General features: G+C 43.9%; 1 protein-coding gene across 1 annotated transcript in view; it reads right to left on the bottom strand.

Annotated features, from left to right (window-relative positions):
* Positions 1 to 755: 755 nt before the first annotated feature.
* The window catches only part of mark2b (MAP/microtubule affinity-regulating kinase 2b), a gene marked incomplete at its 3' end in the record, with an annotated part of 338,660 nt that continues 325,160 nt past the window's right edge, over positions 756 to 14,255 (bottom strand). The window contains 3 exon segments of the mRNA XM_084315862.1: positions 756 to 1,105; positions 4,209 to 4,312; positions 7,029 to 7,067. Of these exon segments, the coding sequence (XP_084171988.1) occupies positions 756 to 1,105; positions 4,209 to 4,312; positions 7,029 to 7,067 (493 nt within the window).

Raw genomic sequence — 14,255 nt, 5'->3', positions numbered from 1 at the left:
AAGAGAGAGATTTCCATGAGCAGGTTTTTATAAAGGTCTTTTTCTCTCTCTCTCCCTCTCTCTTTAGTCCTCTGTTGCATCTCTCGCTTCCATCCCTCCGTCCATCAATCGCTCCCTCTTTTACAGTCTCTATTCCTCAAAAATCTTTTTGCCTTTTAATTTTTTTTAGAACCGCATGTAAAGAAAACTGAATAAATAACAGGGGAAAAAAGTGACAGGAGTGGTCAAAACAAGTGATCAAAGTCGTGACTCACTTTAATAAACAGCAGAGTAGAACAGACATGCAGAGAGAGAGTGTAGACATCGATGGAACACCCCCCCCTATAGAAAGAAGATGAAGACCCTGGACTGTCCTATCTGTGTGGAACTTTAGGAACTTTGAACCTTTTAGATTTCTAGATCCCTGGCCGAACTGGCGATCATCATCATCAGACAACGAACAAAAAGGAAAGAAAGAAATTACTTCTAGAGAAGAAAGTTGTTTTTTTCTACATCTCCAAGAACCAAAAAGCCCTACTTTAAACCCTCTGTAGAAGTGACAATCTTTTATTTTCATGTGAACCCCCCCAAAAAACCTCACCTCAACTGTGCCGCCCCACGCCGTTCCCCTCACCCTCCTCCAGCCTTCCTCCATCCAGCATCACCACCACCACCAGCTTCATCATCATCGTAATCCAATCAAAGATATGAACCCCCTTTCGCTCAACCCCCTCTTTCCCCCTCCTAAATCTCCTCTCTCTCTCCCTCCCTCCCCCTCACAGTTTCAGCTCGTTGGCGATCTTCGAGGCGATGTTCTTGAAGGCGATGGACGTGCCGGAGATGCGTTTGAAGCGGACCCCGTTGAGCGACAGGCGCGGCAGCTTGCACACCTCCATCTCCCACTGGACGAAGTCGTCTTGCGCCGGGTTCCCCGACATGCAGAGCAGCATGTAGCGCTCGCGCAGCTCGTACTCGCAGCTGTTGGAGTCAAGCACCTTGCGGATCTCACGCATCATCTCGCCGGGCTCCATGGACGACGTGGTCTTCATGGACCAGGTGAAGCGCAGCGAGCGCGGCTTGGTCGGGTCCTTCTGGCCCGGGAGGGGCGGGGGGGTGCCGGTACCGCCTGGGGAAGACCACGGGGGAACAAGAGAGAGGAGATGAGGAAGAGGAAGAGGGAGGATGTGTATTTTTTAAGGCTGTCAAAGTTAACACGGTATTAACGCGTTAACGCCCGATTCTATTAACGCCACTATTTTTTTTAACTCAAGATTAACTTAACACTTTAAGTGCCGGAAACGTGTTTAGGCGTCTTTCCTAGCCATGCTCAAGTTGCCTCAATCATATTTCCGCTCTGCAGCCTTCACACACAGTTCTGATCTCCTCTCAATCCTCTAGCGGTTCAAGAGCGCCATCTGGTGGCCGATCGGCAGATCGCCCAACAGGAAGTCATGTGGATGAAGTGGTGATCACCCATATTACTTCCGGGCACTCGCTATAGGTCCCGGGACTCGAGCTCGACACAATACATAGCGATCTGTTGCCAATAACTCGATAAACAACATGATTTGGACGTATATACTATTATACAACCTGGAAATGGACCGGGTATTTCGACATCCCATAATGGAAAACTGTCTACCCCACGCTGATCGCCCAACGGCCCGAGGAGACTGGGGTGAGTTTTAGCGTGTAATATTACCGTGTTCGATACTAACTGATCTGATGAACATATGACCCACATTAGATGATTGGTATAACGCTGCCCACGGAATTATAAACGCCCCCTCGCCCATCCGGTCAACATCAGATGACGTGTAGTAACTTCCAGAAGTACGTCCAGTTGGAATTTTTTATATCGCGCCGATTGCTATCAAACTGTATTTCATCATCAATATAATGCATTTGGGGCTACAAATCACGTTCTGGAGAAAGCTGCAGAAAGAGATGAAAACATACTTATACTTTAGACCATATTTGAGTATGAATATGTGAAAAGTTTAACGTTGCTACACCATGAACAATACATATAGGACCTTGAATGGGCCATAATAATGGCAATCTAGCAATAGAATTTAAAAAGTTATAGCCCTGCAAAGAAGGGGAACTTCTCCATGTTAAATAGAGCTGGCAACGGATGGTATATCATGAATTTAGCCTTAGGCAATCAAAGTGTTAAGAAAAAGATTTATTATCATTATATTATATAATATTTTACTAGACTTCACTCAGGTGTATTATTGATGCTCTCACTGATACTATGTTTGTTTCTGGAGTGTGTGTGTGTGTGTGTGTGTGTGTGTGTGTGTGTGTGTGTGTGTGTGTGTGTGTGAGATAGAGAGAGAGAGGGGGGGTGAGAGAGATGAGGAAGGGGCAAGAGAGAAAGAGCTGGGAGAGTGTGTGTGAGAGAGGGGGGGGCAGTGGCGGCTGGCCACTGGGGGTGCTCGGGCGCCGACCCCCCTGTTAAAAGAGAGAGAAGAATTTTTTTTTTTGGGTTTTTTGTTTTATAGCCCTATAAATAATATAAACATGTTTAAAATGAATAATATTTACTCATTTTAAGTATGTTTGTGTTTCCAATGCACAATATAACGTTAATATATCAAATAAAAAATAATCGTTTTCCTGAACAGGAAGTGACTCCCTAGCCGTATTTCTCGCCCGGGCTAGACGCAATAGCACTCTGAGTGCGTCATCGCTGTATCCGTCGCAGCCAATCAGTGCGTAACGCGCTGTGCGTTGAAATATGATGTATTATGTTGGAAGCCGGGCGCGATTTGAAGCGGTCTAGGCAAGCAGCCTTAGCAGTTTTTTTTTGTTTTTAGCAAGTTTCTCTCTCTCTCTCTCTCTCTCTCTCTTAGCCACTCAGCTAACGCTAGCCGCTGTTAGCCACTCAGCTAACGCTTCTCTCTCTCAGCCACTAGACTGTAGTCTATCACTCTGCCCTCAGGTTCTTTACTGTTGACATGTACTGTATGATTACCATTGCCAAGATTCCTTTATTGCCACACAACCAGGTTGGTGGTATTGTGATCGGTACAGAGTGTATTGCTCTACAGTACATAAAACCTTCTCTCTCTCTCTCTCTCTCTCTCTCTCTCTCTCTCTCTCCGAGTTTGTTTCTAACTTTTCTATTTATATATTGTGTTTCAAGTTGTGAATTAGACTGTACTTTATTTGACTGGTTGTGTGTTGTTGGTGGTTTGGTAGTGTTGTGGGGAGTCAGTGTTCGCTTGGTCAGCTGTCCGCTGCCAGTGACATGCCAATGCCACTGTACCAGCCGCCACTGGGGGGGGGTGGTGTGAGTCCTCAGCCCTTGTGTGGGTGAATGTAACAAGTTCCTAACGTTTTCTTTCCCCTATTATTTCACGCACACTTTATTCATTGTTTTAAATTATTATTTTCTTTTAAGTTATTTTGTGCATCACTCTGTTTTGAATTTGATGCAAATTTGCAATGCATGAGGGTCATCCTTTTGTGTTAAATGACTGCATAAAGCAAGCATTTGTTGACTCATGTTGATAAGAGTATTAAAACTTGGAACTTGAAAAAGATCCGTTTAAGGTAGAAAAAAAGAAGTATTTAAAAAAATTATGGCACTAGTATTTTTTATTGAAATCAGGGTTCCCAGACATTGCTAAATGAAATTCAAGGACTTTCAAGTACTTTTCCAAGCACTATTTTTCTTTTAAATGCCGTTTTTTATTTAAAAAGAAAATCGGATCCAATATTTATGGCTTAAAACTAATTTCCCTCAATTAGTTAGACTTTAAATGGAAAACTTATATTTCTTGATTCAGAACAATTTGATCATGGATGAACAAAACTTTCATGGTTGATTTGAATTTCAAGGACTTTTAAAAAATGGGCTGTTTAAGGAATTCCAGGCCCTTTCTTTAAAAAAAGGACCCTGTGAAATGTATTCTGATAAACGCTTAACAGGAGCGTTTAGGGAGCAGAACAGGAGTGTTTAGGGAGCAGAACAGGAGTGTTTAGGGAGCAGAACAGGAGTGTTTAGGGAGCAGAGTGTTTAGGGAGCAGAACAGGAGTGTTTAGGGAGCAGAGTGTTTAGGGAGCAGAACAGGAGTGTTTAGGGAGCAGAGTGTTTAGGGAGCAGAACAGGAGTGTTTAGGGAGCAGAGTGTTTAGGGAGCAGAACAGGAGTGTTTAGGGAGCAGAACAGGAGTGTTTAGGGAGCAGAGTGTTTAGGGAGCAGAACAGGAGTGTTACCAGTGTTACCGGAGCCTGGAGAGGAGTTGTTCTCGTCGTTGTTGGAGGACAGAACTCCACCAGACGTCTTCTCTGACTTGTCCACCGTACTGCTCAGCATGGACCTGGAGGAGCAGGGATGGAGGGATCAGAGGGAGGGTGGGAGGCAGAGAGAACAGGGCAAGGAGAGGGAGGGAGGAGAGGATGGGAGAGAGGATGGGAGGGGGAAGGGGAGAGAGAGGGAGAGGAGGTAAGAGGGGCCAGGGAGAAGGAGAGCGGGAGGGAGGAGAGGGAGGTAAGGATCGGATGGAGACCAATTTGGAGAGGGAGGGGTGAAGGGAGGAGAATTGAGAGGAGAGAACGGAGGGAAGAGATTGGAGAGGGACGGAGGGAGAGAAGAGATGGAAGATAGGAAAGAGGGAGGGAAGGAAGGAGAGGGGGAACAGTGTGAGAACCAAGCAGAGAATTCAGAATATTTTCAAACAGAAAGAAACGGAAGAGAAGGACAAAGGGAGGGATATTCAGAGAGAAACAATAGGGAGATGATGATGAATGAAGACAAACAATAATTTTTTTTAAGTACCCATGTGTGTGTGTGTGTGTATGTATGTATGCATGTATGTATGTATGTATGTATGTATGTATGTATGTATGTGTGTATGTGTGTATGTGTGCATGTATGCATGTATGCATGTATGCATGTATGCATGTATGTATGTATGTATGTATGTATGTCTCCAGGTCACTCAGATGTGATGGAGAGTGTGTGTACTAGGCGTGTTAAGTGTGTCTGCTCCACTCACTACAAAGGCACGTTCACATCAGTGTGAAAGAAAATGCCGCCGTCTTCACTCCCTGTCAGCGGAGGAGACCGTGTTCGCAGCCGCTTGTGAATGTACTGCAGCTCATTATTTAAAGTCAAAGTTCAAATGTGTTCAACTTTGACCTAGGGCTGGCGGGTATACAGAATATGAAGGTATACCGTCATGAATCCATGCAAAGGTAGGGATTTTTACTATACCGCCTTCCATGATATTTATTGTAAAAGAAATACTGTATATTTTTAAGTTAATCAAAGAATTATTCCTTGCAGCAGTATTAAAGAGTAAATAAAAACCTGAATAAAAAGTAAAAGAAACCATATCACTTTGTAAAACTAAATACCGCCAAATACTGTTAAACCATCAAAACTCAAATATATATTGCAATATATTTTGGGCATGTCACCCAGCCCTACTTTGACCTTTGTGAATTTGTGCGACTCACCAATGCTCAACCAATGAGGGAGCAGCTAAGAGGGTTTCAGCGGTTGAGCGGTACATGCGATTGGCTGAACTAATCTCATATACAGCACAAATTCACAGAAACATTTGTGTTTGTGCCTTTAACTCATTGACTGCCTCGCTGTTTTCCCATCTCTACTCAATGGCGCCAGCGTTATTGACCATTTTCGCAATGTTTGCGGACCCATCGTGTGTTCTGTATTATAGCAATGGAGACAATAGTATGGCTCATTTGACAGGCATTGTTTATAGTCCAACACTGACAAACCAGTTAATTTCTACATACTTTAGTTTGTGCGCTATTCCACACTAAACAGTCGCTTTCCAAAATAATCCTGTCTTTTTGTCTAGATCGCGAGATATGACGTGTTATATGCATATGCCCAAATCATTCGGGTTGCTCGCCTGAAACTCCAAATATTTCCAAATCAAAAGGTATATACCATATATATATATGTTTCTTCACAAAATCATCAAGGGGGGGGGGGGGGGGTCGTTTTACCTCAAAGCGGCGATCGTTACCAAAAGCATGTTTTAAGTTCGGTAAAATAAGACACTGATCGATACAAAAGCATGTTTTAGGTTCGGTCAAATAGACCTAAAATAGACCTTACCTTAGTAAGAAGGTACTCCAAAATGAATAATCCCAGTCGTCCCATCGCGATCGCAATTACATTGGGCATGGCTATCATACGGGAAACAATAGGTTTGAGGCGATCAAATCTCGGACCGATTGCTGTGTCCTGATTCCCTCTGAGGGGGAGGAGTTCCTGCAGCCAGATTCACAGACAGAGAAAGACCCAGAGACCCAGTTCAACAGGTAGGTGATACTGCCACCTGACGGGATTTGATATTCATTGCAATTTTAACGTAGGCAGCGGTGCCAGGGAGACACAGGGAGGTCCGCGCGAGTGTTTAGAATGGGGATCAAAGGAAAAAGATCAAAGGATCTTAAAACGAGAAAACAAGTTTTTGGCGCTGAACGGTTGGATTTGAAACATGAGAATACACGTTTTTGGGGCAGAAAGAGTTAACTAGTCTCTTAAATTCTAAAGATCAATTTGACAGGTAGAATAATGAAAGTGTCTGGTGAATTTATTAATCTTTCAGCCAGTGGACAAAAACATTATTTTTTTTCGAGTGTGTGCTCATGAACCCCTTTGTGAACGGGATTGTTTGTGTGTGTGCGTGTGTGTGTGTGTGTGTGTGAATTAATGAATGTGTAACTGCACACAAACACACACATGGGTATCAGGAAGGGTTTCTGCCACCATGCACATCAACCAACCCACTCACACACATTCTCACTGGGATGCTACCATTCGCTACCGGTAAAATCTCTCATCCCGATTGGTTAAGACTATGGGTATTATTACCATCACCAACCAATTAAAATCCCCCGGTTAAAAAATAAAATAAAAAAAACTTTCACCCCCAGCCAATCACAAGCAGCTCAAGAGGTTCATCTACTGATTGGTTGTGGTCTACTGATTGACAGACGGTTTGATTTGAGTCTGGGGATTGTAGTTTTTAATTTCTTTAGTTCTTTGTATCTCACCTGCTCCCCTCTTCCCGACCCTCTCCCTCATACGGACTCCTCGAGAAAAATCAACACAAGTTTAGTCTTTTTTGGGGGCTAGCAGGGGGGGGCTACATGTTTAGACTGTAGGATGATTAGCTAATAATGACAAGCACAGATGACACCACTCTCCATGCTCCCGTTCAGGTCCAATTCTAGCGCACATTCCAGAGTCCAAATCTAAAATGATTTCCCGGTTCCAAATTCCAACACATCAGATTCAAAAATCTAGAATTGATTCCAGCCCAATTCCATAGATTGCCTACACTGGCTCACTCTTAGGTTCCAAAACGGAATGACTTTCAGCTCTAGAACCCATTCCCATTTCATTCCAATGTATACTGTATCTGCACAGAGCTGCCAGCGGACTACATGTCCCATGATGCATTGCACCAGACTACCGTGTTACTATGGCAACTCTAGCTTTTTCCAAGTTCCAGTACTTCCAACATCGCCCGCCTGTGAGTAAATTTACGGTCAAGTGGAGGTCAAAAGACAACTGCAAGATAGGACAGTATACCTGGTATACAAGAAGGTACTAACCATTCAACACTTATTCACTATTTACTCAACACTTGGTGTCACGCGTTTGTTATTATTTCACAGGAGTCAGGGGATATTATTAATTAGGAGGTTATAATCAGGTTATAATCAGGGGATATTAATAATTAGGAGGTTATAATCAGGTTATAATCAGGGGATATTAATAATTAGGAGGTTATAATCAGGGGATATGAATAATTAGGTTATAATCAGGAGATTTTAATAATTAAGGTTATAATCAGGTTATATTCAGGGGACATGAATAATTAGGTTATAATCAGGGGATATTAATAATTAGGTTATAATCAGGGGATATTCATTATTAGGAGGTTATAATCAGGGGATATTGATAATTAGGAGGTTATAATCAGATTTTAATCAGGTGATATTAATAATTAGGTTATAATCAGGGGATATTAATAATTAGGTTATAATCAGATTATAATCAGGGGATATTAAAATTAGGAGGTTATAATCAGGGCATATTAACACTTTCTGTGCCTAGAGCTGCCGCGGTATTGATGTTTTCCTTACCGCACAAATTTGCAAAATATTTCCTACCGCCGCGGTTATTACCGCACGCACACAAAAAAATTTAAAAAAAAAGTTTTAATGCATTTTTTTTTTTTAGTAGTAGTCTACTCTTTATAGCATATAGCCTGCCTCTAGTCTAAATGTCTATCTTTAGAGGACGACTTTGCAGCATGAATATTGTTTGGGATTCGGCAAGCACGCATTAGTTATTGAAAGTGAAACACGGATTAGAAGTTTCCCCTCTGGTCGTGCGCCGTTCACTCGGTGTCGCGGGCAGGGGTGGTTACCCCCCCGACCCTTTCTTATTATTATTACTATAAAGTTACTACTTTATAATAAAGGCATTCGTTTTGTGGCATTAACATTATATAGTTATACGTTCAATAACATCAGCGTATTTACCGGACCATAGCAAGGCAAGCATATCTCAGTTCCTTTCTTTGCTCAGAGCGTGCTGAGTTGTCCCATTCTGCGGTCTGTTAATAAAGTTTTCAATCAGACAAGTGTATAGAACGAAGGGCTTTTATTATAACATTCGTTGCAGACAGTAAAATCATTATGTCTCGTTTAGTACTCCTGAGGAGCGATGGTAGTCCACTCCGGCGGGGAGCTAAAGCTAACGTTATTAGCCGTATTGTGATGAGCTCTGATCAATGGCTGACATTCAGGACGTAAAAAACTGCAGGACGATCCAACGTGTGACGCGTCTCTCTTCTGACCAATCAGTGGTCTGCAATGTTTCACGTGACTTTTCTGGTACCCAATAGGGTCGCTTGGAACCTCGATAGAGGAGTAGGGTATATCTGCAGAGCCGCAAGCCCAACGAGAGGAGGGTACTTTATTATTATTATAAAAAACAGCAGTGATGCGGTATTCAGCCTACTCTGCGGTGGCCGTGATGTAACAGCGATACCGCGGTAATGCGGTAATCGCGGCAGCTCTATCTGTGCCCACGACGACAAATATTGTTTTATTAGCGATCTGAAATCATATTTCATCATCCGAGTCTCCCGTTGGTACAGCAGCCCCTACAGGAGCTCAGAATGGAAAAAAGCGCCCCCTATCGTCTATCCCTGTGTAACTGCAGGTCAGTCGCTTAGACTGACCTGGGATCTGTAGATATGTAGGGGCGGAGCCAGCTGGTTTCTTGTGCTGGCAAGAAGTCTGATCAACATGGAAGTCATCGCGGGACGGGAATCAGCCAGGAATATATATTTACAGCAGCCAATACTCAATCAATAAGCGTGATCGATATTTGGAATGGCGATCAGGAATTGGAATGATCTTTTTGGAGAACATCTGATCTGAGGTAAGGAATCTATTTGACCAGTCTTGGGATAATCAGAGTTGTATTCACGGAGATCTCAGCGTTTGCCCTATGTGTGATGTGTCTCTGTGTGTGCGCGATCACTGATGAGGAAATAAGATAATCGATTTTTCAGCTCGCGTCTCTAGCGTGCATAAGTACACATATACTATCGATAATCTAGCGTTTATTTGAAAACTATTCATAAATAGGCCGAAAAATGACAGTTTTTTGTGTATTCCAGAATATTCCAGTAAAGGGCGATTATCACAGAATCTTTATATTTTCCTTAAACTTTCAAAAACGAGCGTTTTTCAAAATGGTATAAAACATAAATGAACCGATTAAAAAACAATACGTTTCGACAATGTTGACTGCAAACAAGTCATTGATAAGCGACGGCCAGATTAGACACATAGCCATAATTTAAGATGTAGTTTATGCGTTCGCAAATATGAGAGCGCTATCATTGAAGTGGGTGGTGGCACGCAAACACTAAATCGTGCGCCCCCTGCTGGCACTGAAAGTGTTAATAATTGGGAGGTTATAATCAGGGGATAATAATTAGGACGTTATAATGAGGGGATATTAATAATTAGGACATTATAATGAGGGGATATGAATAATTATGATGTTCAATCATGGGATATATATATATTAGACAATCTTCCCAATCACCCCACTGTTAAACAAAATCCCACCACTAGGTCAGTATAGCAAGGATTTAAGATGAAATGGATTGGAATGAAAATGGAATGAACACGGAATGGTCTGAAAAAGAATGGAATGGGGTTCTGAATGATACGCAGTGACACTGAATGGCTTGGAACACATTTTTTTTAAATGAAATAACTTCAGAATGGGATGGAACTGGGACACAACGGAACAGGGGGCTGGAAATGACATGTTCTGTTGTCATGGTGAGGGTGAGCGCTGTATCTTAGGGAGGCAAGGAAGGGGTTAATATTAATAGTAATAATAATCATCCCACCACCGTGGTTAAACTGGATCATATTGTTACTGCTGAACTAACCTACCGTCAGACAGAGACACAAAAACAGACAAAAAAACAAACGCACACACCCCTTCTCCCACACACACACACACACACACACAATTGCATTGTACCTGTAAGACAGAATATCTCTTGTCAAACACAGTCAGACACAGGAAGCGATCGACAGAGACAAACAAACACTTGAAGGGACACAGAAAGACACTCTTATCTCTCACTCTCTCTTTTGCACATAGACACAAACAGAATTACACATGACGTATTACACAGAGCCAGTCTCACAAGTAGACACAAAAAGCAGACAAGGCAGAGAAAAGCAGAGAAAATGTCAAGTGAGATGCAGAAAGACAGAAAACAGCGATTGGACAACAAGACAGCACAACAGAGCACATAAAACATGCAAATACAGAAAAAAATTATCAATAAACAAAAACAAACAATAAAATAAAACATTGATGGACAAGACTCACACACATCATGACAACAGTCAAAACACTGGCTAATGGCTATCATAGGAATATTAACTATTATGGTTAAAAGACATCATTCCAAATTCTCCTCCCCCATAAAAAAAAGGAGAATGTACAAATAAATAATACCAAATCAAAAGGTACATCATAATAATAACAACAATACCTCCTGCAATAGAAACCTTGGTTAGTGGTGACACATGTTATGTACAATGAATGATGGTGATTGGTAGACAGACAACATGTGAAATGGTGAATATCGTTGCTTTCACTTGCCACCGATGGGAACTCCGCCCTCTTTTCATCATCCTCCAATCACAACTGTTAATTGGAGGATCAAGAAAAGAGGGCGGAGTTTAAATGTATTCAATCGATTTAATTAAACTGAATTGTCCTGAGGAGGGACACGCCACGGCGTCCACAGAGACGTCAAGCGAAAGCAAAGGAGTGATAGAAAAGTGACTTTTCTCCCATTTCCCCCCCAAACCTGTTATTCCCCCATTATATTATATTAGTGGGCACCTTTCAACTCCCCCTGCATAGATCTCAAAGCATGGGATTAGTATAAGAAACTCGGCTTTCACCAGTCCTGTGTTTTATAGATCTACCTGGGAGTACGGAGGAAGATTTGACTGTTATGGGGTCGTTTCAACAGGTGCTGTTGCATATTTGAACCACCAGGTGGCGCAACGGTCCATGTGAAATGGCAGATGATCCAGCTGCTGGTAAAAACCAGTCAGTGTGTGTGTGTGTGTGTGTGTGTGTGTGTGTGTGTGTGTGTGTATCATATAGGTCAGCTCTGTGTATCCATGTCACTGAGAAAACAACAGTGAAGAGGCATATGCAGTGTCAGTGACATGTACGACAAATGTGTGTTTAAAGTGTGCATACAAGTATGAAATATATGTATACATGTGTATAATTATATTATGTGAACGAGTTTAACATGCAAGGTATGAAAAGGCCTAAAGATACAATCAGTACCTGTATGGAAAAAGTATTTTCTTGAGTATAAAAAGGCTTTTGTGTGTAATGTCTGTCCATTGTGACAGTATGTATGTTTGCATCATTGGGATGTGTCTTTGTTCCAGCCAGAGTAGGTCAAAGCCATCCAGGTCTGCTGCTGCTGCTGCTGTTAGACAGGGAGCCAGTGCCACACAAGACGGGGAGCCAGTGCCACACAAGACGGTCTGTTGCTGCTGCTGTTAGACAGGGAGCCAGTGCCACACAAGACGGGGAGCCAGTGCCACACAAGACGGGGGGGGAAGAAATGAGAAAGAAAAAAAGTGCAGCCTCAAGGAAGAAAGAGTGCAGCTCAGAAAACACTGCAATCCCATCCCTCCATTCCTCTCCACCTCTCCTGTCTACCTCTCCTCTGTCTTCCTCTCCTCTGTCTTCCTCTACCTCTCCTCTGTCTTCCTCTCCTCTGTCTTCCTCTACCTCTCCTCTGTCTTCCTCTCCTCTGTCTTCCTCTACCTCTCCCCTGTCTTCCTCTACCTCTCCTCTGTCTTCCTCTCCTCTGTCTTCCTCTACCTCTCCTCTGTCTTCCTCTACCTCTCCTCTGTCTTCCTCTCCTCTGTCTTCCTCTACCTATCCTCTGTCTTCCTCTACCTCTCCTCGGTCTTCCTCTACCTCTCCTCTGTCTTCCTCTACCTCTCCTGTCTTCCTCTACCTCTCCTGTCTTCCTCTACCTCTCCTGTCTTCCTCTACCTCTCCTGTCTTCCTCTACCTCTCCTGTCTTCCTCTACCTCTCCTGTCTTCCTCTACCTCTCCTGTCTTCCTCTACCTCTCCTGTCTTCCTCTACCTCTCCTGTCTTCCTCTACCTCTCCTCTGTCTTCCTCTACCTCTCCTCTGTCTTCCTCTACCTCTCCTCTGTCTTCCTCTACCTCTCCTGTCTTCCTCTACCTCTCCTGTCTTCCTCTACCTCTCCTGTCTTCCTCTACCTCTCCTGTCTTCCTCTACCTCTCCTCTGTCTTCCTCTACCTCTCCTGTCTTCCTCTACCTCTCCTCTGTCTTCCTCTACCTCTCCTCTGTCTTCCTCTACCTCTCCTCTGTCTTCCTCTACCTCTCCTGTCTTCCTCTACCTCTCCTGTCTTCCTCTACCTCTCATCTGTCTTCCTCTACCTCTCCTGTCTTCCTCTCTACCTCTCCTGTCTTCCTCTACCTCTCCTGTCTTCCTCTCTACCTCTCCTCCGTCTTTCTCTTCCTCTCCTCTGTCTTCCTCTACCTCTCCTCTGTCTTCCTCTACCTCTCCTGTCTTCCTCCACCTCTCCTGTCTTCCTCTACCTCTCCTCTGTCTTCCTCTACCTCTCCTGTCTTCCTCTCTACCTCTCCTCCGTCTTTCTCTTCCTCTCCTCTGTCTACCTCTACCTCTCCTCTGTCTTCCTCTACCTCTCCTGTCTTCCTCTCTACCTCTCCTCCGTCTTTCTCTTCCTCTCCTCTGTCTTTCTCTTCCTCTCCTCTGTCTTCCTCTACCTCTCCTGTCTTCCTCTCTACCTCTCCTCTGTCTTCCTCTACCTCTCCTCTGTCTTCCTCTACCTCTCCTGTCTTCCTCTCTACCTCTCCTCCGTCTTCCTCTTCCTCTCCTCTGTCTACCTCTACCTCTCCTCTGTCTTCCTGTCTACCTCTCCTCTGTCTTCCTCTACCTCTCCTGTCTTCCTCTCTACCTCTCCTCCGTCTTCCTCTTCCTCTCCTCTGTCTTCCTCTACCTCTCCTCTGTCTTCCTCTACCTCTCCTCTGTCTTCCTCTACCTCTCCTCTGTCTTCCTCTACCTCTCCTCTGTCTTCCTCTACCTCTCCTCTGTCTTCCTCTACCTCTCCTCTGTCTTCCTCTACCTCTCCTCTGTCTTCCTCTACCTCTCCTCTGTCTTCCTCTACCTCTCCTCTGTCTTCCTCTACCTCTCCTCTGTCTTCCTCTACCTCTCCTGTCTTCCTCTCTACCTCTCCTGTCTTCCTCTCTACCTCTCCTCCGTCTTCCTCTTCCTCTCCTCTGTCTTCCTCTACCTCTCCTGTCTTCCTCTCTACCTCTCCTCTGTCTTCCTCTACCTCTCCTGTCTTCCTCTCTACCTCTCCTCCGTCTTCCTCTTCCTCTCCTCTGTCTTCCTCTACCTCTCCTGTCTTCCTCTCTACCTCTCCTCTGTCTTCCTCTACCTCTCCTGTCTTCCTCTCTACCTCTCCTCCGTCTTCCTCTTCCTCTCCTCTGTCTTCCTCTACCTCTCCTCTGTCTTCCTCTACCTCTCCTCTGTCTTCCTCTCTACCTCTCCTCTGTCTTCCTCTACCTCTCCTCTTCCTCTCCTCTTCTTCCTCTACCTCTCCTCTGTCTTCCTCTACCTCTCCTC

This window comes from Notolepis coatsorum (assembly GCF_963971535.1).
Source record: "Notolepis coatsorum genome assembly, chromosome: 1".
Classification (NCBI taxonomy): domain Eukaryota; kingdom Metazoa; phylum Chordata; class Actinopteri; order Aulopiformes; family Paralepididae; genus Notolepis; species Notolepis coatsorum.
Note: the sequence above shows the minus strand (reverse complement) of the source record. Positions and strands in the feature narration are given on the sequence as shown.